At 43.4% G+C, this 27,160-nt stretch overlaps 1 protein-coding gene across 1 annotated transcript in view; it reads right to left on the bottom strand.

Moving 5' to 3' along the window:
• SORCS3 (sortilin related VPS10 domain containing receptor 3) overlaps positions 1-27,160 on the bottom strand; it is a 583,600-nt gene that overhangs the window by 74,422 nt on the left and 482,018 nt on the right. The window contains exons 9-13 of the mRNA XM_027112540.1: positions 26,731-26,910; positions 17,044-17,190; positions 15,386-15,488; positions 9,960-10,036; positions 6,934-7,025 (exon numbers count right to left, since the gene is read on the bottom strand). Of these exons, the coding sequence (XP_026968341.1) occupies positions 6,934-7,025; positions 9,960-10,036; positions 15,386-15,488; positions 17,044-17,190; positions 26,731-26,910 (599 nt within the window). The remainder of the gene's footprint in view (positions 1-6,933; positions 7,026-9,959; positions 10,037-15,385; positions 15,489-17,043; positions 17,191-26,730; positions 26,911-27,160) is intronic.

Below are 27,160 nucleotides of genomic sequence, written 5' to 3'. Positions count from 1 at the left end.
ACTTCTAAATAGTAACAAGACAGGACTATAGAACGAAAAGAAAATAGAATTCACCTAGCAAATATTTATTGACATCTACCATGTGCCTGGTTGGCAGTGGCCACTGTTCTGGGGATATAGCAACGAACAAGACAGGGCAGGCCCTAGCTTTAGTGGAACTTACGTTCTAGTTTGAGGAGACAAACAATATGGAGATAAATGGATACAAAAAAATATGTTAAAAGTAAGTGTCATGAAGACAGTTCAAATAGAGGGATATGATAGAGAGCGAGTGAAGCTACTTTGTATTGAAAATTTAAGAAAGTTTTCCTCTCTGAGGAGGTGACATTTAAACTGAGATCTGAATGATAGTAAGGAATTTGTTATGCAAAGATCAAGGTGAGAACCATTCTGGAGGGCAAACTTGGTGTGAAATGAAGTTGCTGTATGGGAAGGACAGAAAGATGGTTGGTGGTTGTAGATTAGTGGGAAAGGGATTAATAGGAGGAAATGGAGTCAAGAAAGTAAGGCTGGGCCAGATTACAAAGGACCTTGTCCCCAGCTGAAATGGGAGAGAGATGATTTGATTTAACTTTTACAAGATGGTTTCTCTGTGGTGAATGGATTGTCAGGCCCCAAAGTTGATGCAAGGAGATGAATCGGTGGGGGACGCATGGCAATTATAAGAGACCAAGTAAGAGAAGGGGCTTGGATAATGGTTTTAATAGTGGACATAGAAAGGGACGAAAGGTTGAGGATATTTTTACACGTAAAGTCAATAAGATTTTTAGGCTATTTTTCCAGATGAAGTCAATAGGATTTTGCTTGAACAAAAGAGAGAAGTCACAGACAGCATGGTTTTGGGGGGTTAAGCAACTGGGAAAGGGAAATGTAAAGAACAGGAGAAGCAAAGCTTTTTGTTTATTTGTTTGTTTCTGTTTGGTCCACGTCAAGGTTGAGATGCTTTTTGGATTTCCGTGTTGTAACACTGTCAAGAGGACCTTTGGATGGATGGATCTGGATTTCTGGAGGCAGATCAAAGCCAGGGATGTAGATTTGGCAGTCACGTATAGGAGAGGACCAACTTAAAGCAGAATGCTTCATTAAAATGAAAAAACAAAGAGCCCCACCGCAGAGAAAGGAAAAAGAGTAACTAATGAGAAGCTCAAGCTGAAAAAAAAAACAAAACAAAGCTGAGGTGATTGTTAATCACAAGGTAAATATATTCCAGCAGTGTCCCTATTGTGATAATCAAAGGCACTGAGTCTAGCGTGTGTTCACAGACAGGGAGCATGAATAATAAAAGAAGTTATCCTTCCACCAGGTCCTCAATACTATGTTCAGTTCCAATCATTGTAGAAAACTGACAATCAATGTGATTAAAAGTAAGAAACAAGTTGTTCTAGAAACAGGTTATATGATCTGAAGATAGCTTAGGGGAAAGAAGAATAAGAGCTGAATCATTTACTTTTAACTTTTTTAGTAAGAAAGCTTCCAAATAGTTCAACACACAAAACAGTTCAACAATCTCGAGCTACTGTTGGCCTACTGAAAAGGGGTAACATCTGCGAATGAAATCAGAGAGAATGTGGATAGATGCATGAAAATATCAATTAAACAATACAGATAGAATAAGGTAAAAAAAGATTTCTATTCTCATAATTGTTCTAAAAAGGAAAGTCAAATATTTGAACAAGAATGCAAGCTCCCAAGTACTTTGTCTTGTCCTTTGGTATATCCCAGCCCCTCTACCAGTGCTGGATAAATAGCATAGGCTCAATGAATATGTGAGAAATAAGTGAATGCATGCAATCTGTCTTGAACTGTGTATCTGATCATTTCCCAGAACTTAGAAAGCCTAGACACAGCCATCTCTTGAGGTCCTTTATAGGTGTAGGACTCTAAAAATCGCATGCATTTCTGGAGCTGACTTACTCTGCACAGGTCTGGGCAGCAGAACAAGGACTGATGGACAGAAATTACAAGCAGATTCGTTACTGCTCAGCACAAAACAATCTTCCTAACAACTAAAGCCAACATACAGGGTGGAAACTCACTCAAATTGGTCAGCTCTGTGCCGTCCTGGTGAAGTGGGGTGTCACTCTTAGGTGTCACGGAGGTATCTGCTGTAGTATGTGTGAAACTAGACTAGACTCCAAGACTCTTCCTTACTCCATGAATTGATGACTTTATAATATTGAGGTAAGAGCCAGTAAAAGGAATAGAATCTTCCAAGAACAATCAGAGTCCTCCCCGGAACACTCTAGCACAGAAATAGAGTTATAATGGCCAATGAGGATCAATGTTCGTCCTTTTGGTGAGGTGCACTGCTCTATTTTTTATTATCCCAACTGCATGAGGTGATGGCATTGTAGCCACACAGAAGTCCTTCAGAGTAGCACATGCACTTTCGCCTCTCAGAGGCACATATTGGCTGGAACTATTGTTTTCATGTGAATGTTTCTATGAACAGAATGCCAGTGTTCACCACCATTTACAGAAGAGCAAAGGAACAAGAACGGCCAGGTGATGTTGGTTTTAGTTTCCAAGAACCTCCCTTTGAAAGGAGACACTGACAGCTTGTCAGGGCTAAGCAAACAGTAGGACCCCAGTTCACCCTCCCGTGAGTAGCTCTGTCTATTGTGAGTTTTCATTACAACACTGCATTCCATGGGGCGCCATTGTTCATTTCACTCTAATGCTTCTAAGGTACAAAGGTAATACTGGTAGTACTGGATGGAGGGCTTCCCTGAAATAGCACTTAGGTTCTAATCTCAATGCATCTAAATGTACACGGTCACAAATGGATGGGTTCATTTGTATGCTGTTTTGTCTTCATGCATATCTAGCTACCTATCACTTCAATTTATAGGAAACAGCATGCCTTGTTAGCCTAGCTAACGTTTCCCCAGCTTTTCAATTATGATTCTCATTTTCTCTGAAAGGCGATGTAGCTATTATTTAAATTTGAGAGCCACTATACCCTTGGGGGAGAGTGGGTAGGCCAGTATCTCTTTCCTATGCAAATATATATACATTTGTATATGCTGCCAAAATAACGTTGGTGAGTCTGAGACCTACTACAGAAAGGAACAATGAACTGATCACTTAACCTTTCTTCCACTTCAAATGAGCTCTGTGTTTACCCTGAGGGTTGTAACTTAATTAGAAGCTACTGGTGATGAAGAAACTGCATTTGAGTTTCACAAGCTTGCAATTCATAAGCCAGCCAGAGACAAAATTAGTCAAGAAGTTTATAAGGAAACATTGATGATCATGATAAGGTCAGGCCCCTACAGAACACTTACTTAGCCTCGAAAGATGAGCACAAAATGCACAGGGAGATCAGCTCGGTGCTTTGTGACCACCTAGAGGGGTGGGATAGGGAGGGTGGGAGGGAGATGCAAGACGGAGGGGATATGGGGATATATGTATACGTATAGCTGATCCACTCTGTTATACAGCAGCAACTAACACAACAATGTAAAGCAATTATATTCCAATAAAGATGTTTAAAAAATAATAAAATTTAAAAAAATAAGAATTCCTGAATGAGTTAAGTGCCACTGTTGTTTGCTAGCACACACACTCAGTAGCTGGCACGTAACGGTCACAGGGACTATTTTGGAGAAGGGCATTCAGAGACAGGCAAGTAAGCAGAAGTCATGGGGGGTATCTAAGTTCAGGGAAGCATTTGTAGCGTTTATGAGAAATGACAGCATCAACATCCTTTAAATGGAGAAAATTCTATTTCCAAAGCTTAGTTTGAAAAATCATCTCGAATCCTTTGTAACTTGAAGTAGGTGAACAAATGGAGGGTAGTATTAGCATGACTATTATAAGAGGAAATTCAATGGGAGGCAGCTCTTTTTCTGAGCTCAATAAATATTTTTTACCAACAAAAGAGATATTTCATGGAATAAGGGGAAACTCAAACTTTGTATTAATGCCTTTGAAAGGCAGGATTTGATCCTACTTACATATCTCTGAGTGAATACTGATTTTCCCAACTTGGATGGTTTCCCTCCAGACTAGACAAGTACTCCTTCTAGAAGTGATCAGGCCTCTGGAGAGAAACCACTGCAGAACAGACTGAATGCTCAAGATGTAAGGATGCTAAGATTCGCCAAAGCCAAAACTTTCTCTATTCCTCTGCTCCATGCCAAATGTACTCTCCTCTCCTGTCACCAAAAAGAAATAACAACAATAGCAAACTCCTGTTTTCCTTAGGACAAGGCAACTTTTGTGTAAAAGTCTCTAAAATTCAACCACGAAGTGAGCGCTAAGTCCCTACCACATGAAGGAGAGAGAGCAGGAGGGTGACAGTCAAGGGTAAGATGGGATTGCCACCCTCTTCTCCCAGGACTTAAGGGGAGGAAATCTGCCAGCTGTATCTGTCTGCAGGGCATTTATCAATTATGCCATTGAGATTTAGATAGAGGTGCTTAGAACACAATGATAACGACTAAGGAATGTTACTTTTCTTGGTTAAAAAACAACAAACTTGTCTTAAGAGTCAAGCTGCCCTCCCTGAGTGTATAAGTCCTACTCAGTCCTCAATAGAGAGAACTCTTCTCACCACAGAGAGAGAGGTCTCGGTAGTAGAAGGAATTACCTACATAAAGGGAGGGTGGGAGGGAGGGAGACGCAAGAGGGAAGAGATATGGGAACATATGTATATGTATAACTGATGCACTTTGTTATAAAGCAGAAACTAACACACCATTGTAAAGCAATTATACTCCAATAAAGATGTAAAAAAAAAAAAAAAAAAGGAATTATCTACAGATTCAACCTGAAGCCCTTAAACTGGCGTTTAAGTTCTTCTGAGGCCTACCCACCATTACTCACATGCTTGATTCCAACCACACACAGTCTTCTGAGTACTCCCTACATCTCCTGAATTCCAGGCTTCGTCAGAGTTTTCCCTTCCCTTGGCTTTCCTCCCATCACTTCTCCTACTCCTGGAATCCTTTTATCAAGGATCAGCCCTCACATCACCTGCTGCACAAAGACCCCCTCACACACCCGCGGGGTGGGGGTGGGGGGCTCTATCCGGCCTCAGGATTCCAGCAATGCACACAGTCAGCATCCTTTCGTAGACACTGCTTGGACTGTCTAAGTTCCTTATCTTGACTATGATCTCCCAGAGGACAGAGACCATGTGATAAGCCTCCGTGTACTCATTAAAGTATCTGGAAAATTGGCAGGTAAAAGAGACGAGCATCCATGATAGAAACCCAACTTGGTGCTGCAAGGTACTAGCTGTGTAGCTCTGAGCAAAGTATTTGGCATGTCTGCATTTTAATGCTACGATAAAAAGAGTACCCACAGGAAAATGCATAGGGTGGTTTCAAGAAGGAACTTAGGTAATTCATGGAAAGGGCCTAGAACAGTGCCTGGAATTTAATAATCCCTGAGTAAATGCTGACTATCATTACTATCAAGTAATTCCACTCTTCTGATACTACCCAAAAATTATAAAAGCAGTAGTAAAAGGATGATAAACAATTACATTAGGAACTTCTTCAAGCTCATGCTTGAGTTGGCAGGGCACTGTTTGTGTGTGTGTGTTTTGTTTTTTTTCTACAAAGGGCTTTAACTTAATAATTGGCCAAACTAAGAGAAACTTTAAATCCTTGCCAAGGTGGCTGAAGCTTGAATTTGGTACCTGGGGATCCTAAGCTGATTTTTTCTTTTCCTGATTACAAACTGATACTTCTAAGTAAAACTCTTACTCTGAAAGGGTTAGTCTCCCAAAATCAAGGGCCTGCGAGTTATGCCAGCATCCATCTTCCAGCCCATGGTGAATCCCAACAACTGTATTCTAGATAGCATTCCCTCTACTACCAAACATTCACTCTTTCAAATGTTCATTCTGCTGAATTTGAAGGCTGAAATTCTTTCCCTTCAGGATATAAACATACACGATACTTATCCATCCTCTGCCAAAAACAAAAACATCATCATCATCATAATATATTCTCACTCAACTCTTTGTCTTCCCTGGAGGGTCTTACATACATACACTCAACTGCATTCCATAATCTACTTTCTTGGGAAGGATTATCTACATTGTCTCTACTTTACTTCATTCTTTGTCATTCATTCATCTACTCATTCATATACTGCACTCTACCTTTCAACCCCACCTCTCTTGTGAATCTACCCTAACAAAGATCACCAATGACCTCTTACATTGCTTAATTCTAGATTGTTTTTCACTCCGTAAAATCTATTCTGATTATAGAATTTGGTGCTATTGATCACCCCTTCCTTCAGCATCCATGAAAACATTTCTCCTGTGTTTTTATCTTTTTTGGCTATTTCTCCTTAGCCTCTCCTATAATTTCTTCCTCTGCTCTGCATGCTGGTATTCAACAGTATTCCACAGGAGTCCCTGTTTTCTCCTTTTTGTACCCACTTTCATGAGGCGTGCAGCCTACTGACATGGCTTTAACTACCACCTAACGGCTAGTGACTCCAAATCTAAAGTGTCATCCCAGACCTCTCTCCTGACCTTCAGACGAATGTATCTGACAACTGATCTTCATCTCTGCTTGAATGTTCCTAGATATCTCAACTTCAACTGGTCTAGAACTGAACTTAGTATTGCTACATGCACCTAACCCTCTTCTTACAGCAATGTCCAGCTCCTGTATTTTGGACTGTTAATCTTGACTGCTTGAACTTGAAGGCCCTTCCTGATCATTTCTGGCTCATCTGAGCACCCATTCCTACCACCCCACTGTATTCATTATACTTCCCCATCTAAATCATCTGGTCTGCTACTGTTACCAAAGAGTTGGATGATGTAATGTACATCAAATGGATGGATGGATAAAGAAATGGATGAAGAAATGGGTACAATGGGTAGAAAATCATGCAGAATAACTTGTCCCAACCTTTTCCACTAAAACGTTGCTCATTAATAGGGTAGGGAGCTGTCCTTACCACAAATGCCTGACTGGCAGAGGTGTGTGTTTCATGGCCACGAGGACGCCACCCCAGTCTAGGAACCAGACATTGTACTCTTCATCAAAGATCTGGAACAACAACAACAATAACAATCATAGCAACGTCTTACATTTGCATAGTGCTTGACAGTTTACAAAGTTTTTCACATATATTGTTTCATCTAGATTCCGCCCCTGCCAACAACCCTATCAGGAAGTTTGGCAAGTAATGTCATCCCCATTTAATAGATGAGGAAATGGGCTTGTAGAGAACAAACAATTGTCCCTCGGCTACTCAAGTGGCATTTCCAGGGCTCTTTCCCCAGTACTGTGAGCCAGTGTGCCACCAGAGGTTCAGGCAACAAGACGCATGCTCAACTAGATAACTCAATGGAAAATATGACTTCAGAAACTTCTCCTCTTTTCATCTGAGTAACTGGCTACTCAGCTTTCTCTTTCTCATCTTTTCAAATGAGACGTTTGCTAATTTATAAATGGCCTGTGTCTTTCTCATCTTTTCAAATGAGACGTTTGCTAATTTATAAATGGTGTCTTATAAACATTTATAATGTTTATAAATTATCTATGAACTTAAAGGACAATTCCTTTTAGACCTGGAGACATTATGATCGACGTGATGACTGAGTTCTCAGACTTCGCCACCACCTCCTAAGTTCCCATGCAAGTTGGAGAAAGACTTAAGTTTAGTGCTAGGGCATCCTCACTCTAAATGCTCACTAGGACACCATGCTTCCTTGGACCCAGAGTTACTGATTCTTTGGTTTATTTGTCCATTACCTATTCACCCATCCACTCACTCATTCACTCATTCAGTGATCCATCCATCCATCTACACAGGCATTTACTAGGCACCTGCCATGATGCAAGTCTCAGAGCCTTAGTTTAGACCTAACCCCACATATAGCAACACTTCTACAGTTTATGACTTTTAAGTCTCCAACCTAAGACAGAAAGAATACTTCTCCACCGGAGAACCAGTTCTCTCCTCTAGATCATCTAGATGAAAGTGGAACTGGAGACCTCCTCTAGCTCTTAACCACTAATGGTGGCTCTTACAGCCTGGATGGAGAGGTTGGGGTGGTGGGTTAAGTGAGAAGTACTAGAAGGGGTAAGAGAGTATAAGTAGACTTAAAAGGGAGAGAATAGGAGTGGTGTCTCCTATAAACATGTCCTAGGGAACACCACAGAGGAAAGTAAATGGACTCTCAGGCCTAAACCTTTCAATTGGTTTTATTTCTCATATTTGCCTTTAAATGCCCACACTAATGGTGAGCCTTAATGCACGAAAGACTTAAGGGATATTCATTTATATGTCAGATATAAACACAGACTCTGAGCCCGTAATGCTAGTTTTTCTCTCCAGAGCTCAAAGCCACGTAACAGAAACACTGGACTGAAGTCTGAGGGTAAGGACTACAGGAAGATTCTTGGCACTGAGGAGGAGAGAGAAGTTATTTTCTTCACACTTTCCTCTCTGTTGTATCATTCTGGCCACGGCTAACTCTTGCCCTGTCCAGCAATGTAGTGGAAGCTGGAATCCTAAGTTGTTTGGGAAAAGAGAAAAGAAAACCAAACTGGTGACAACATAAGGAAAGAATGTAACCGTGGCCACCTGGCCAGGTGAGCTATTTCTTGTGTTGGAGGGACAATGGTTTGTCTGTTGGGAGCTGCTAGACCAGAAGAGTTTACATTCCAGTTGCTACCCCATTCGGCACTTGTAAGAGAGTATCTTATATTTTTAAGGTATGTTCTTATTTTATATGTCTGTTCCTCATCTACCTGATCCCCTTGTGGGCAGGAATCTTAACTTATTCTTTGTTGCAGGCCTTACAGTAGTTAATACAGGACTTGTGTCTAGTAGGTCCTGGGTAATTTATTTTTTGAGGGTGGTAGTAGTGACAGTGGTGGCAATGGGGGTGGCGATGATAATGTTGGTGATGGAGATGATAATCTTCACTAAGGGACCCAAACAGAAGCTTGTGCAAGTAGATTTCAGATGGTGGCTTCACCTTCATCACGAAGACGTTTAGTGCTCTTCGTCTTCCTCAGATAGAAACCTTCTCACCTTTAAGACTTAGTAAAATGTCACCTCTTCTTGTGAAGGCTTTCCCAGTTCCCCCAAGGAGAATCAATCCCTCCTTCTTCTCCGCAAGCAAATAATGCCACTAAAATAACGCAACCGCTCTAAACTACAGTTAGTTATTTATGAACCTGTCTCCTCTGCTTAATTCTGAGCTCCACGAGGAAAGGGACTGCAAAGTATTCAACTGCCTCCTCAGGTCTATACCTGACACCCAGTTGACATTGTATAAATCTGTGTTGTCCAATCTAGTAGCCACATGAGACAATTTAAATTTAAATTGATTAAAATAAAACATTCGGTTCCTCTGTCACACTAGCCACACTGCAAGTGTTCACTAGCCACATGGGACGGTATAGATGCAGAACATTTCCATCACTGTTCAAAGCTCTATTGGACAGTGCTGCAAGAAGAAGTTTGTAAAACTGAATTAATTTTTCATGAGGTCATGTAACTATTAAGCTGCCTCATACTTAATAAAACATGGGCCTACGTAATACTGAAGCCATCACAGACTTCCACGGCTTTGCTGGTCTTAGCATTCCACCGCCTTCCTCTTGTAGATAAAGAAACAGACCCAGAAACGTAAAGACACCTACTTGCCAAGACCCCGTGGCACATTAACGATAGAAACTGTTTTATTGGCTGCATCTACTCACACCGGCACGGTAATTCGCATCTGGTCTGTCCCATACATGTTGCTGAATGAAAGAATGAACAAATTGGGAAAATCCCAGTTTTTCTTATGCCCTGCCCAGCTCTTCCCATTGCCCATCTAATCTGCCAGCTACATTGACCAAATAGAAGAGCTGCTTCAGTTTTTTTGCACCCAAAAAGTCATAACAAGCCTGAGAATCTATAAGAAAGATGTTGGCAGAACTTGCCCTAAATGGCTCCTCCCTGCCCCCGAATCTCCCAGTTACCTGTCTCCACGTGTTGCCCCCATCGGAAGAGATGAACACGTTGATATCAGTATATGAGAGCTCTGCGCCAATGTTGCCTGAAACAGAAGCAGATCATTTGAAATTGTCAGGCGGTTTACAGATGACGTGCGCTTGGGCTTGGGTGAAGGGGTAGCAGAGAGTAAAGATTTTCCAAGTTATTTTTAGAATAGATTCGTACAGTCTGTCTTTGATGCCATATCAAAAACCCAGCAGGAAGATAACCTAACACGGGAAAAAAAATGAATAAATAAATAATATGACAGGGATGCATCTTTAAATGGTAACACTCAAAGACCAAATATGGATAAGCTCGGACCTCTTGAACTACTCATTCATACCATTAATCTCTTGAAAATTAATCTTGATGGTGGCAAAGAGAAGAGTCAACTATCATGCTGCCTCTAGGAACAACTTCCTCCTCATGTATAACTTTAGCCTGTGAAAAACTGGTGTGTGTGTGAGTGTGTGAGTGTGTGTGTGTGTGTGTGTGTGTGTGTGTTTCCAAGTAAACTTGCCAATATGTTTCTTGAGTGCCAGGCAGTTGAGTAATCCATTAGTATAGACAGTTGAGTAATCCATTAGTATAGACTATGTAACGAAAATTATCCAGCGCCCAAAAGAATATGACAATATTCAGCAGACCATGGCCATCCAGCATGGCAGGAGAAGTCACCTGGTTTAGGCCCAGCCTGACTACACTTTATCCCTTCACACCGTTTCTTTCTCTCCCCTTCTTTTTCTTCTCCTTGTATTAATACTTCATCACCTTGTGGTTATGTTTATTAAAAACAAGAAAGTGGTCGGGCTTCCCTGGTGGCGCAGTGGTTGAGAGTCTGCCTGCCGATGCAGGGGATGCGGGTTCGTGCCCCGGGCCGGGAAGATCCCACATGCCGCGGAGCGGCTGGGCCCGTGAGCCATGGCCGCTAAGCCTGCGCGTCCGGAGCCTGTGCTCCGCAACGGGAGAGGCCACGACAGTGAGAGGCCCGCGTACCGCAAAAAAAAAAAGAAAGTGGTTAAGATCTCCTAGTCTATCTGTATTGCCCAAGTTTGCCCACACAGCCCCTGAGCCCAGAACAGTGCCCCAAACTTAGAAGTGAGTTGCTCGATAAGTAACTGTGCAACAAATGAATGAGTAAAAAAGTGAATGAATCATGTTCTGATGTTGATGTGCATTTGGGGGGGTCTTAAGAAGCAGGAAAAGTACCCTAAACATGTAAGAATTTACCACTGAGGCTGATATGTTTTCTTTAAAAATAGCATGAAGGGAATGTTAGCTCCCTTCACATCAGTAGCCTAAATAAGAGCACAATAAAAATGCAATAATGAAAATGTTAATGGAGCTGCTGACATTTAATGCTTCAAGATGAGAATTTCAAGGGAGGCTACAGCTTGTCAAGCTCCCATCGGCATCAGGGAGCACACCGCTAGCCAACTTGTTTTGACACTCAGGCTTCCAAAAATACCCCTGGGGCTCAGGGCTCAGGCAGTCAGTATCAGTGGGGTGGGGACAGGCACGGTGAGCAGCTCTCAGATGTGTCTGGAATTTGGAATTCCACTCTTCAGATCCAGGTTTTAGAAGACACAGATGAAGAAAGAAAAGAGGGACGGGGCAGAAAATGTCAACTTGAGTCTTTTAATGATGGCTGCCTGGGACATTGTGCTAAGAAGGATCCTGAAGCCATATTTGGTTTCAACAGAATAGAGTTCGGTGATCTATTAGTAACGTCTACCAAGGGTGGCAGAGAGAGGGGGAAGCGGGTATAAAGTCCCCCTAGAGCTGGAATCTGCCAGCCCTGTCATGGCTTCTCAGGCTCTGTCTCATCACCTCTTGCCCTCTTCAGGAGCCGGTTCTGCCTACATCTTAAGCCTCTCTTTCAAAGCTTGACCCAGATTGATTTTGGAGGTGTGGTGGTGGTGAGAATCCAAGGCTCCCAGTGAAGACTGTTTTGGAAGTATCTTGGGTCAATTGAAAGGACCCCTGAAACAAATGCTGCTGACCACAGGAACTAGAAAGTTCCCAGAGGAAAGGACAGAGGAGAGGGGTCCAGGATGATTCGATCTTTGAACATGTTCAGTCCCTAAGTGGACCTGTGGGGAGGAAATCTCTGATAGGGAGAGTCAGGGTTATGGCGTCAGAGAAGAAAGATCTGAATAATGTGCCTCACTGGCTAAAGCAGAACTGTAGCGGGGCTTCCCAAGGTGGCCTCTAGCCAGATTGGAGGGAGAGGTAGCTGGTGTGAAGTGATGTGATAGGAGGGAGAAATGGGGAGAGGGATGGAAAACGGGGAGCTCCTCTCAGCAACACCTTAGCTTGGAAATCACAGAGGTGCCACTGCCCTTTTGGGCATGTGCAAACAACACACTTTTAAGCCCTATATCCTCCCAGGGCTACCTTTCTCTGCTCCTTAGTTAGACATGTGTAAAGGAAAGAAAGAAAGAGAGAGACAGACTAAGAGAGAGAGACCGAGAGAGAGAGAGAGAGAGAGACAGAGAGAAACTTTTAACATCCTCTGGGGTTAGAGATGCTTCTCTCACCACCACTGATGCCCACTGAGGGTGTAAGTGCAGGGGGAAGCAGACAGTGCGCAAGCCACTGCAGGAAAGGGAAGCATCTCCATGGAGGGGACAGCACAAGGGTACGAGCATTCAGAATGTACAGGAAGCACGGCAGGGAGCCTGGGGTAGCTGTGGAGCGGGCATGTGAAGAGACTCAGGGCTAGGTCTGGCTGAATGGCTACTGGACAGACTAGACTTGGAGCCAGAGGGAGTGTGAGTGAGGGCACAACACCTGCCCCCTGCCCTCCATCCTTCAGGTGTAAATCGAGGACAAGAGTAATCGCCTTTTCCACATCATAGGGCCGTTGTGCGATCAAGGCTAGGAAAGTGCTTTGCACACCTTAAGGCCCTGGGAGGATGTGAGGCCTCGACGACTAGCTTGAAACCACAGTGGTAAGGATAGTAAGAACCCTAGCGCTGCTTTTTTTTTTTTTTTTTTTGCGGTACGCGGGCCTCTCACTGCTGTGGCCTCTCCCGTTGCGGAGCACAGGCTCCGGACGCGCAGGCTCAGCGGCCATGGCTCACAGGCCCAGCCGCTCTGCGGCATGTGGGATCTTCCCGGCCCGGAGCACGAACCCACGTCCCCTGCATCGGCAGGCGGCCTCTCAACCACTGCGCCACCAGGGAAGCCCGACCCTAGCGCTTCTCATGGCTAAAAGCAATTGGCAGACTCTCCAGACTGGAATTCCATCTGCCTCGTGAGATGTGGCCTCACCAGGAGCCTCAAACAGGGACAGCACAGGGGATGTCCTGTCATCCCCACAGCTTCCGGGAGCCCTCATCTCAGTGAGAGGTGGGAGGACGCAGTGAGGAGCGGAGAGGAGAGAGGCCAGGATCGCTGACACCTGAAGGCAGGTGAAATGCATGGAAAAGGATCCTGGAGAGACAGGCTCCATTCAGGCCAATGAAGCCATCCTAGGATAACTTCATAATTATTCTCCCGATAGCGAACAGCCTTCCAGTTACAAGAGTGACAAAGGGAGAGAAAAGGAACTAGTAAATTCTCATGTATATGGACAAGAAAGTTTCAGAATCCAATCCTTAATGTCTATGTGTCTGTTAGCTTACAAAGACTTAGCACTAGAGTAATTTCGAGGCACGTGATGGCCTCAGGTAGTAACAACCACAACTAACCTACCTGACTATGCTCTGAGCCCTCAGCGGGATCTTCCATCTCTAATTCTCTCTAATTCTTACAACACACTCACAAAGCAGGGAACAAAAAAACCAAAAACAACTTCATTTGCAGATGAGGAAAATGAAGCTCTGAGGTTAAGGAACTAAGCCAAATGCATAAGGCTCGTAAGTGTCAGAGGTCAGCTTGGCAAGCAGGACTACAGGGGTCCTGAGTGCGTTCATTCATTCCGTGAATGCAGAGTGAACGCATATTATTTATGGATTCTCTTGAAGGAGATGTGCAAACCATATTCTCCTGGTGTAAGAAGAGCAGTTCTCAATTTCTATAACATTAACAATGGTAATAGGTGACATGTACTGAGTATTCGATACGTCCTAGGCACTGTTCTGAACACTTGAAATCCACTGCTTCATTTAATACTCCAATTCCATTATGTTGGTATTATTATTCCCACTTTGGCAATGAAAACACCAACGTTCAGAGTGGTTAAGGCACATAGAACCATGCCTGACTATACAGTTAGCATTTATAGTTTATAACTGATTACTGTTTTTCAGCGTTCCTTCCACTCCAGTCCAGAGTCTCCTATAGGCCTTGAGGAGAGGCAGAGAGCACAGCAGTCCCAGAGCTGGGAGGTCCAATCAGCATGGATGATGGTGTGTGGGGTTCACTCCCCCCAGCCAGGAGAACACCAATAGAGCCTGCCCTCACCTCTCACTGTCCTGGGCTCCCTGAAGCCAGTGGCGTTAAATAGGGTGGCTCCAGTTCCTACCGGGCGGAGGGGAGTAGTCTGAGGTGTCAGAAGGCTATGCCAGCTGCCAACCTGATTCGAGTGGATGGTCACTGGTGGTGCTAAAAAGTTCATACAGCTGGAGGCTTGGAGAAGAAAGTCACGTCTACGAGAGCAGTAACGCCAGCGGCTGGAGCTTCAGGTCGATGAGAGAAAACAGACTAAACCATCTCAGCAAGTTGCTGTGAATTTATCTGCTTTCATTAGAAAAAGAGCTGCCTCATAGCAGAGCTCTAACTTCGAAGATTAGAGGCCTGCCTTGCTTTATGCCATCAACTATTCCTGCAAAGGTATGTGGAAATCAAATGCATGCTAAGCAGAGCACTTTCCCCCAGAGACTTCCATGTTCATCTCCGAGTTGTTTTATCTTCATTTCTGATAGACGTTCAGTGGACAGTGCTTCCAACAATACAAATTGGAGTTTTTCTGCCCTTTCCCCCAGGCTGTCAGCCAAGCGGGTTACTCATGTGTAAACAAACCTTTACATGCACCAGAGACCTCCTGATTAAAAACAGCCCTGGGGTGAAACCCTTTGTAAAGAATCCTCTGTGCAAAAAGAAAACTACCCCAACTCATACTTGGTGAGCTAGGAAGTTCATGTATCACGTTTTCTTAAAGTGAGAATTCCCTATTACAAACAACCTTTCTGATCTATCAGTTTACTTGGAGAGGAACCCTGGCCTCTTGCTAAGCACAGGGTACTGCCCTGTGACCATGTGAGATGTTGCATTTACCAAAAGTTGCAAGTGTCTGGAGCTCTTTTACTGGGTGATTAGATTGGCCTTGGAGTCCCACAGATCTTGCCTGTTTTCTGGGAAGAGTGCCCATAGCTTTTAGCTGATGCTCAAATGATTCCACAGAGGTCGTAACATATTCCAGAAGCCCTCAGTGAGGAAGAAGCCCAGGGAATGTCTTCCTTACCTGTGGCCACCACGAGCCCTGGAGCCGTCTCCTTGCTGGAGATTCTCCCTGAGGAATATGGATTTTCAGAGATCTGCAAGTGTAGATGCAGGGAGCAGAAGGGCTAAAATAGAGGAGGAGAAAGTGGCTTCATTCCAGGAAGCTCCTGACATGCACCCCTGCCCCACCAGATATGGGGCTCCCAGGTGTTCAGCTTCCAGAAACACCAAGGATTGGATGTGAGCCACTCACTTAGTTTGGGGCACAGGTCATCTCTCCCTGAGCAGCTGATATGTTCACATCAGAAGCTGCCCTGAGCACCATTCATAGGCCCCATCCTGTCCCTGTTGCTGTCACAATTGTAGGCTTCCCCTCTCTTCCTCACCCCTACCCATCCATCAAGGTCCAGTTCATGGTCAGCCTTATGAAGCCTCCCAGACCATTCCTTCCCACAGGATGACACTGATCTTCTCCCATCACTGGCCTTGGCCATCGTGCTCTGCTTCTTGGAGCCCTAACGGGCCACTGGGAGCAGTGAAGTGGGGAAGTAAGTGAGACAGTCTCAGGCCCTCTACCCTCTTCTTCAACCAGATGGTCCCTGTTTCTGCTTTACGTATTTGGTTCCTGTTTATAATTTTACTTTGAATTTTACTTAAAATGTTTGAAGCCATTATTTGAAACTCATAAGTTTGTGTTCTTTCTTCAGTTACTTATTTATCCCTTTTTGAGTTTCTTGAAAAGGATTAGGGATTTATAGACACCATATAATAAATAAAAATAAACGAACTGTGAAATTGGGGAAAGGAGAAAATTAGGTAATAAGATGAATCCATGGGTAAGGTTTGGGGAAAGAAAATTCTTGCTGCGACCAGTTCTTGCATACAGGCAGGCACCTGTCTCTGACCTTCCTAGTACACCAAATCAGAAGCATGGAGCTGGACTGAAAACTACAAAACGGGAAAGGCCCTGTTAATCCTATTTACCACTATATTCCCAGTTTTTAACATAATGTCTAGAATGTTCAGTAAGTTGCAAAAGGCAACTTTTTTTGCGAAGGGGAAACATAACCATTTCTGGGACCTTAGAAAACTTTCTCAAATAGGTCCTCTTTGTGAGGGCACTGAGAGTTGTGAATTTCACTGTTAATTATCTGTCTTCCCTCCTCACATGGAGTTGCACCTCCATGGTGCCTACCCCAATATTCCATACAGCTGGAACCCTGGGAATGCTGAGAGATTAACTCTGTCCCGTGTGGACATACCAGCCTGACATTCCTTGGGCTTCCAAGGCAAATGTTGCTTACCTTGCCCACCATCAGGCACTTATCATCAAGCACTGTACCAGCATCAGCTAATAGGTATTTACCACTGCTGAGCTCTGTCTGGGACCCTTGGGCACAGGCTCTTTCTTTAGATAAGAAAGATAAAGATGTTTCTTTATCTTCCTAGGAGTTGGAGCACATAGTATATTCTCAGTAAAGGTTTGTGGAATTCAACTGAACTTGCCATCCAAGTGATATGGCAGTCTGAGTCCACAGGTCAGTGCCCTGGGACCTGTAGGCCATCCCTGCTCAGCACCAGAAAAGATCCTAAGCCCTCCTTGATGGAAGAAAGCCCCCGTTGGAGCATCCCCAGGTAACCAGCCTGCCCTGTGGTCTCACATGAGACCGGGGGACTGACCAGCAGGCAGTGTACTGGGCTTCCTCTCAGGTCCACGTCTGGAGCTTGCAGGAGGCGCCAATCCCTGCCCTTGTTGTAAGTGATGTAGGTCTTCACTTGGTCATCCACCTTCTTGTTTGCCAGGAATATCCCTTTGATACCTGCTACCTAGGAAAAAGGGCGAGAGATGGAGAACAATGTTGGGCCAAAATGCCTATAGTTTTGGAGAGGCCCTGGGAGAAGCCCCAGCATTTTCCACAGCGTGTGGGGGTACAACAGAGGAAAAGAGGAGGAACATGGTGAGAAATGTCACGTGCCACGTGGTCTCCAAAAGAAGTTTAAGTTCATCTCTGCTCCCTCCACCCCCACAAACCAGATGTCCCACTTCCCTATTATTCATCTGCTTTGCCCTACTCTGCAGGTCTCTGCACTTTGTTCAGAGGGCTTTATCCTTAATTAACTATCAACATTCCCTCTGGGGTGGGAGTGGTTGATAACAACTGAAGGAGTTACTCCTTCTAGAGAACATTTGGGATTAACAGATACAGGCTACTATATATAGAATAGATAAACAACAAAGACCTGCTGTGGAGCACAGGGAACTATAGTCAGTATCTTGTAATAACCTATAATGGAAAAGAATCTGAAAAAGAATATATATATGTATATAGACATACATATATATGTATAACTGCATCACTTCACTGTACACTTAAAACATTGTAAATCAACTATACTTCAATAAAAATTTAAAATAAATAAATAAAAACAGAGAACATGGGATTTTGCTCAGGAGGGGCTTGTCGACAGGTTTTCAAGGCATCAAGGTATAATCTGTAACGGGAGAAGTCCAGGTTTCCTGATTAATAGTGAGGTGGATATTTGGGGGCAGGTGACCCAGCTTGGCGACCTGGCCCCTGTCACTGGCTGTGCCACCAGCTCACTGGGTGACTTTGGATAATTCCCATATTATCTTGGGTCTCAGCCAATGGTCATTTTGAAAGAGCCCTTCCCTTCCTTTCTGTCCTCAGTCAGCTGGCAAAGGACACAACAGATAATGGAGAGCGCTCTTGCGAGAGTTCCGATGTATTGGGATTTGCACGCCCTTGATATTCTGAAGGAAGAAGAGTATCACCACAAACCAAGTAGCCAGAGAATGAGGACATTTATGATCCAGAAGCGTTCGAGAGTAAGTACAGATCTGACTCACTTTTATTTCTTCTATGCCTACATCTGGGCAATCAGAAGAGATATTTAGAATGACAGCAATCTATGTCAAGGAGACATTCCTTTGACTTCTGGTTCAAGTGCCAGGATTTTCCAAAGGAAACGTAATTCAAATTGTTTAAATATATATAAATAAGAGGTAGAATGGCAGGTTTTCTGGATTACACTCAGATATCTCAAAATTTTAACTGTACTTATCCCCATTATTTGAGGGTCATCATGAATTGAGGTTTACTGCAGTTCTGAGAGGATGCCAGTGGGAACAAAAGGAAGGAATTTCACAGAAGTGAGTTCTTTTAATGACATAATTTACCTGATGAAATGAGAAGTGCTTTTCTTTTTTTTTAAGTAACCTGACTGGCCTTGAAAGAGAATAGAGAATGCCAACCCAAATACAAAACAACAAAGAACTACAAAAATGGACAGAGGATGTCAGGAGGAGAGCAGTGTTATCTGGGAAGGACACCACCAGGGGAATTTGACAAAAGGCCAGTGATGGAACTGATTAGCTTCCTAATGTGAACAGAGGGTGGGTAAGGACAGAAGCCAAGGTGGGGAGAGGGGCAGCGTTGTCAGAGTTATGCCCTTCCCCGGAGGTACCCTCCCTGCTGCTTAAAGTCAGAGCCATTTCAGGAAGGCCGGCACCTTACACACTGAGCCAAGGGCTGTGAGGCCCTCAGATCACCTCGGCCTTTAAAACCAACTGCAAAGTTGTTTCTCTCCAACCAATTACCAATAATTCCTCACAGAAAATGGAATCTGTGTTTCCTTAGAACCTCCTGCCTGATGGGGGCCCTTTGCTATTCTCTTCAGACACAGAGCTGGTGTCTTATCTGATGGAGCACCAGATAATGATTCCACAGAACTCTTCCCCCTAAGCCAGCCGCCTGCCCCCAGGGCCTTGATATCGAACTTCTAGAACATATACAGGTCAGAATCAGACTTCTGTCTGTCACCATCATCCCCTGCCTCCTAGCTCGATACATTCTAGCGTGAATTACTAGCCACTTAGCTGCTTCTCGTGTTCTCTGGATGAGCGCGTTTGGAAAATATAATATGCCAATATTATATGACCATATTCCCACTAAGAACTCCACCACTCAGACGGCTATTTTCTGTGTGCCTCACATAGTCTGAGAGCAAAATCAGGAGAATGGAGACTGAAAATATATAGAAGGAGAGATTCTGAAGGAACCCATCTGCACCTCTGAAGGTGTTTCTCCTGCAGTTGCACCTAATGCCAAAGCAATCTCAGTCCTGTCTGCCTGTCTGGGGGAAAAGAAAAAAAAAGATAAAACACTTCCCACTTGTATTTGGATTGTTCAAAGTCCTCACGTCATTGCTGAATTGCTTCTTGGCTTCATCTCTTGTGTAAATGGACTATAAGCTTGGAGGGCACTTTGTTTTCTGTATCTTAGGCCAATAGCTTTCAAACTTTTCGATTACAATCCAAGTATGAAATACATTTCTGTTGGCGCCTAGTAGACTCATACCCATATACGCATGTATGTGTACACACACAGCTACATAGATATCTGACACAAAAGTTCCATGAAACACTACTTACCTTCACTACATGCAACGTAAAGGAACCGGGGAATGAAACACACATTTTAACTCTTCTCCATCCAAGGAGGTATTTGGAATCTGATCAACTTAAAAACATGCTTCTTCCCACTGTGGTTTGAAATCAGCAGCATAGCTGCTGCTGTTAGCCCCAAGAGTTCAAGGAGAAAGGTACCAGCTTGTAAGGTGGTCCCCAGAGAAGAGGGTAGTACAAGGTCCCAGGCCTGCATGGCCCACTTTCCCTCTGGGAATCAATTTGAGGTGCAAAGGGACACTGACAGCAGCCCCTTGGCAGAGCACTGAGTCCAGGTGGCATAATCATCTGTCGCTCACCCCCTTGCCCTCAGGACAAGGAAGCCAGGGCTCTGCTGAGAAAAGCAATTACCATGGTTTGCCTTGGGCTGTCCCTAGAGTTGGACCTGTTGTGAGGGGCCGATGAAGGTCAGTTGGGGAAAATGTCCCCACGGGGTCTATAAGTAGCAAGTAGCCATCCATCTGTCCAAAGAAGGGTAATGTAAGGTCATGATAAAGCAGTGGGTGGAGGGCAGGCACTAGAGACACGGAAAGCAATAAAACATCAATAAATGAGCAAAGAGGCCAGAACACTAAGGATGGCTCAGAGTTTCATTTTATGCATCCAAGTATAGTGAGCTCGTGATAATTAGTCATTAGGAAATTTAAACGAAACTCATGAGGTGCCACTAGGACCCTAAAAGAATGTCTAAACACACGTGTGTGCGCACACACACTCACACACACACACAAAACTGATAATACCAACTGTTGTTAAAGACGTGAAGCAACTAGAACTCGCATACATCTCTGGCGGGGATACAAAATGATACTGCCACTTAAGAAATGGTTTGCTGGCTTTTTATAAACATACGCTGAGATTCAATCTAGCAGTTCTACTCCTATGTATTTACCCACGAGAAAGAAACACTTATGTTCACATAAATGTTTATAGAAATTTTATTCATGATCACACAGAACTGGAAACACCTTGAATGACCTTCAACTGGTGAATGAATAAACAAACAAGGATACACCCAGGCAATGCAGTATTACTCAGCAGTAGAAAGAAAGGAACATCTCTTGATATTCAACAACATGTGTGAATCTCAATGTGCTATGTGAAAGAAGCTAGACTCAAAAGACTCCCTTTTTTGCATTCATATGAAAATGTAGAAAAAATAAAACTGGAGGGACAGAGCGAAATCAGATTGGTTTGCCAGTGACTTTTGGTGGGAGGAAGATGACTACAAAAAGGCCATAGGGGCTTCCCTGGTGGCGCAGTGGTTGAGTCCGCCTGCCGATGCAGGGGACACGGGCTTGTGCCCCAGTCTGGGAAGATCCCACATGCCGCGGAGCAGCTGGGCCCGTGAGCCATGGCCGCTGAGCCTGCGCGTCCGGAGCCTGTGCTCCGCAACGGGAGAGGCCACAACAGTGAGAGGCCCGCGTACCGCAAAAAAAAAAAAAAAAAGGGCCATAAGAGGGAATGTCGTGAGACAATACCTTATATGTTCAATGTTCTATATCTCGATTATGGTGGTAGAAGCACATACCTCTGTCAAAACTCATAGAACCAAAAAGGGTAAATTTTACCGTACATAAATTATACCTCAATAAAAAAAATGTATGTGAAAAAAATGTATAATAGGAAGAGCCTGGGCTTTTTGGTCAAATTGACATGGGTTGGTTCAAACACAGCATCACCCTTTACTAGCTGTGTGATCTGAGCCAAGTTACCAAACTCTCTGCATCTCTGTACTCTCATAGGCACAATAGGGAATGGTATCTCCCACAAGGAGTTATTGTAATAGATAAATAAGAAAGAGTATATATATCATTAAGGGTTGTGCTGTCCAATACCATAGCCACTAGCCACACAGGACTACTGAGAACTTGAAATGGGGTCAGTGGGACTAAGAAACTGACTTTTAATTTTAACCAATTTAAACTGAAATTTAAAAAAAACTGATACCTGATCCAGTTATTGGCCAACTTTTAAGTATGCTTGGAATAACTTGGATATGTGAATCTCCCTTTTCTACTGTAAATTTTATGAAATATAAATGCTGATCAAGTATTTCTGGTGAAAATTTAGCATATGAATTGAGATGCTTGAGAAGTGTAAAATATACCCAGGATACTGTAGACTTAGTATGACAAAAATTATAAAATATCTCATTAGTAATTTTTCATACTGAGCATATACTTAAATGACAGTATTTTGGATATTTTGGTTAAATAAAATATAATATTACAATTAATTTCACCTGTTTCTTTTTTCTCTTGATTTTAAAATGCGTGTGTAGCTTGTTATATATTTACTCGACAATGTCAGTTTAAGGCATTACCTGGTATGCTGTTGTTAGTATTATACAGAGTTACAAGTTGGATGCTTAATCCAGGAAAATATTGAAGAAAATGCAGCAGCTCAGAGAATGTTTCTACAATATAACTGAAAGTGTTGCAAAGAACATTTGTTACCTGATTTACCAGTGGAGAACATCTAGGAAGAAATGCAGTTTATAGTTAGAGATGTGAAAAAACCACAACAGAGCTCTGTATGAAAAGAGTGTCATAAGAATAATGGTGAACACACATAATGAACTGTATTCATTGTCAACACCAGCCTTGTTTTGATGGAATGGCTCTGTTACCTTAAAGAAGAGATCATTATTTGGCCTTCAAGAATTATTTTCTCCCCTGATTATGTAATTACAGCCATGACAAGACTGCACTCTGATGAAGGGATTGGACAGAGCACAACAGACTCCCTCTTCAGCAGGAAACTGCTCCAACAGACCAGGAAATGAACAATGCCTTGCCTTAGATTTTAGGGAGTTGGGTGGGGTTGATCCCCTTGGTCTCCAAGGTGATCAGTGCCAAGATCTACAAGGTGTACTTCTCAAATAAATTCTCACTTTCTTTGTCCCCTTTCCAATGTCAAGAAGAGGCTTGAGAGGTCCATGTGGAAGACAGAATGACACAGTAGTAGCTTTAATCAGTTGTGGTCAGCTCAAGCCACCTCACATCTGTGTTAACTAAAGGCATCTCAGACATTTCAGACAAGGGCAAACAGAGGTAACACCCTGTCACATTGTAATATAAAGCTTTACATTAACTTGGCATAGGCACTACCTCGCGCATACAATTATCATTTGCTAGATGTAAGGGAAAACATAGAGAAATACCAGCCCAGAGAATAAATGCCCGACTTTTCAGTCAAGCTCTTTACTAGCATCTTCATAGCCTTTATCCCCACTATTCTCCAGGGTCATTTGACATTCTAGGAAAATGGACCTCTACTCATCAGACTCTGGTTCTCTTCTGATGCTGGACTTTACCAGGCATGCCTTTCTCCCATGCTCTAGCAGTTCATCATTTAAACCTACTCATCGGCAAGTCTCCCCAAATTCATCAAGTTAGAATTAATTTTCCTCTTAGTGAACATGCAGGAATCGCACCATTAATACAAGTCAGACTGTGATCACTACCCTACTAGAGTCACTTACGTCTTTCCAGGAGATTCTGCGTCTCATGTACCAGCCTCATCAGGCAAAATACATTTCATGAAAGTGTGTTACTTTAGCTGAATGGAACACGAAAGCTCACTGTTTCTTCCGGCTGTATTACTCAAGGGCATTCAGAGTCCACAAAAATTATAGTCTCTTTGCTAACTGGCCATATGGTACACAATCTCAGTTTCTGTGAGAATCTCCAGTGAAGAAGGTTAAAGTCTAATGACCCCTAGAGACCAATTAGATTGGGCTTAATCTCCAAATCACAGAATGTACACCCAGGTGCAAAGCAGCATCACCCTCTAAAAACCTTCAATATGGTCATGGTCTAGATAGTGTCAGGATATAATTTATTCCCTTGGTATTAAATGCCTTCTAGAATCTGAACCCCAACTACTTATGCAGCACTCATTCTTGTCCCTGACAACCATCTATTCTACGCAATTAGACTGGCTAGCTCACGGACTTACAAATCTACACTGCCTGTCCAACTCTTGGCTTCTGCCATTCTTGACATTTGGAATGCCTTCCACTTCTTCACCTCTTCCTCCCCAGGGCAAAAGTACTGATAACCGGATTGGTAACATTGAGAAAAAGAACTGGTCTTTTACAGCACATCGCGAACTCAACTATTTTGGGGATCTGCCTGCAAAGATCACATCCTCTGCACCACAATGCTGTGGTGTTACAGAGACAGGCTTCCATGGGAGAGCTTTTTATTTTTTTTTTAAACATCTTTATTGGAGTATAATTGCTTTACAATGGTGTGTTAGTTTCTGTTTTTATAACGAAGTGGATCAGCTATACATATACATATATCCCCATATCCCCTCCCTCTTGCATCTCCCTCCCACCCTCCCTATCCCACCCCGCTAGGTGGTCACAAAGCACCGAGCTGATCTCCCTGTGCTATGCAGCCGCTTCCCACTAGCTATCGATTTTACATTTGGTAGTGTATATATGTCCATGCCACTCTCTTATTTTGTCCCAGCTTACCCTTCCCTCTCCCCATGTCCCATGGGAGAGCTTTTGATTCACTACTTCTGCCTGTGACTGGATGGATGAGTTCAATTCTGGGGAGCAGTATTAGCAAGACCATTTCCTCCTACATGCTTTTCAAAGCAATAAAGCTGACATTTGATCTCCTTTTGTCTCACCCTTTGTTTCTGTCTCAAATGGTTTCATTCTTCGGCAGGTAAAAGAGGAACTTTGTTTACTGACCCCTTCAAAGCCCAACAAACTAGACTGCAAGCTCCCTGAGGGTAAGAACCCTTATCTTTCCTGCTTTCCTCATAGTCTGGAACACAATGCAGGGGCAGGATCAACCTTGATAAAAATGAATGGAGAACAAGGTCAACAGAATTGGTTTTAGGGAAGTTGCCTTGCCTAGTGTATCTTGCTTCTCTGTAGGTGCGATGACACCATGTATTTTTTTCCCCAAAAAAGACTGACTTCAGAAAGACAAAAAAAAATTATATGTATCTTGGCACATTCTTCATTTTGATTCATGCGTCACTTCAGATCAGAATGTCTCACTGTTCTAAAGGACCAAGGAGTTTCAGGCACCCTGTTTTAGGAAAGGAACAGTGGCAAACTCACCCACCATATCAATAGAGTCAGAGAAACAGGAATTTCTCAGCTGAAAGGTCATCTGCAGCAATGTCCACCTCTCCTACTGGGCTCTGACCACAGGAGCATGAATAATCCTCTTACCTCTACAGGCTTACTTGTGCAAACAGGAATGGCCTCACTCCTGGGAACATTCATACAAACCTTCCCACAGATGTGATCTACTGCCCAATAACAAAGGTATATTTCTGCCTCCTGGTGTGATTAGAGGCATGAAAATGTAAGCTTCCCAAAGCCATTTACACTCCTAGTCATCTCTACTAGTCTTTACAACTTTAGGAAGAAATCTAGGTCATTTCCGAAGCTGGGACCTTGTTGCTAAGGGAATTATTTCAGCACTTGTCTACGTCCTAGAAAATCAGGGTATTTCTACCCTGACATTCACTTCTCTCCTTCTTTTTAATGTACCTGCATTCACTCCATGACTTCTACCTAATAAAATAACTGGAATCTTATACGTTTCCACCACTCTTAGTAACTGAGCAGCCAACTTAGATACCAGAGTAGGGATGCGGGCACTCTGACATGCACTGCTCAGAAGAGACCACTGTCAAGCAGAAGGCCATGTGTTGATCTCTCTGCTCTGACAGCCACTCCCGCCCCTCGAAGAGGAAAACTCACGATGGAGCAGCTCAGCCATACCATCTGAGGCTACCGCCCACAACAGGCTGTCCTGCTGTGAATGAATGACCTCCACCAGCACAGCCTGTGGGGTCTGACCACAAGTCACTAGTAAATGTTGGATAATGAGACACGCCTCCTTTGCTCAAATCAATCCATCTAGTTGAAGTGGTCACTCAAGTTCTTTCACTGCGAAAGCTCACACACTAGAGGTATAAACAAGCAGTGTATCATTAGGGTCACTGAAACAATTAGTTTCTTTTTTTTTTAAATCTAGTCCCTAAATGGAATCACTTGGTTTCCTAGATAAATTATTCTTTAACTGGTGGTCACACTAAAAAAATTCAATATAAGTGGAAACTCAATAAAGGTGATCATATTAAAAAAAGATGTGGGCTTCCCTGGTGGCGCAGTGGTTGAGAGTCCGCCTGCCGATGCAGGGGATGTGGGTTCGTGCCCCGGTCTGGGAAGATCCCACATGCCGCGGAGCGGCTAGGCCCGTGAGCCATGGCCGCTGAGCCTGCGCGTCTGGAACCTGTGCTCCGCAACGGGAGAGGCCACGACAGTGAGAGGCCCGCGTACGGCCAAAAAAAAAAAAAAAAAGATGTAAATCACAGCCAGTTCTTCTCTATGCACAGGTGTTGGCATCTGGCAGCATTTCAGGGAAACCCTCACTCCTACCAGTGATATTTGCTTTCCTCTCCTATAAAGTTGTTCACAAAACATGATTTTCCAAATAATTTAAGGTATATAAATGGCACTAATCCCTCCACCCAGATCTCATAAAAAGAAGCACAGACTTGAAAAAAGTACTTAAGAGATCACTGAAGTCAAGTACCTTCACTTCTGGGCTGTAATTCTGCTCATACACGTAAGACATTGACTTTAGCTCCCATTTGTTGAAGGCTTATTAAGTCAACCACCACACTAGATGCTTTACAAACATTATCCCTCATTCTCACAACAATCTCATTAGATCAATATTTTATCCCCATTTTACAGGTGAGGGAATTGAGAAGGTAAGTCCCTTTCCCAAAGTTACAACTGCTAAGTGTACAGCTGAGATCTGAATTCAGGACTATCTGACTCCAATGCTTGTGTTCATACTGTCAAAATTCATGAAATCTTGGCTACATACCTCATACAATTCAATAATGATGTTTCCCATCAGACCTCTGCTGCTCTTGATGTTCTCCATGGCCAGGGTGAAGTAGATCCCACGTGTGTCTGAGATGTAGAGGTTGTACGTGTCATTCTGGTTCCATTCCTGGACAGCTGCGAACACTTGGTTCTCATTGGTACTAATGATGTGCATGTCCTATAAGAAGATGGAAGGCCTGTAAGGCAGCAGATCTTCATATCTCCTTGCCCACTGAGACCCAGAGTAATCACCATGACTTATGAAACGGTTGAGAAAAAGCTTGAGTTATAGGCAATGTTAAACAATTCTGTGTCAGGCCAAGGCTATAAATTATGAGCTTCATGATTTCTATTACTTGCTAAGTGACAGGAAGATGGGTGTAAGGGGCTTTGGTGGGTATGATTTTCCATGGCTTCAAGGGATTTAT

The sequence above is a fragment of the Aethalodelphis obliquidens genome, unplaced genomic scaffold, assembly GCF_003676395.1.
Source record: "Aethalodelphis obliquidens isolate GAN/ISIS:26980383/991018 unplaced genomic scaffold, ASM367639v1 scaffold11, whole genome shotgun sequence".
Classification (NCBI taxonomy): domain Eukaryota; kingdom Metazoa; phylum Chordata; class Mammalia; order Artiodactyla; family Delphinidae; genus Aethalodelphis; species Aethalodelphis obliquidens.
Note: the sequence above shows the minus strand (reverse complement) of the source record. Positions and strands in the feature narration are given on the sequence as shown.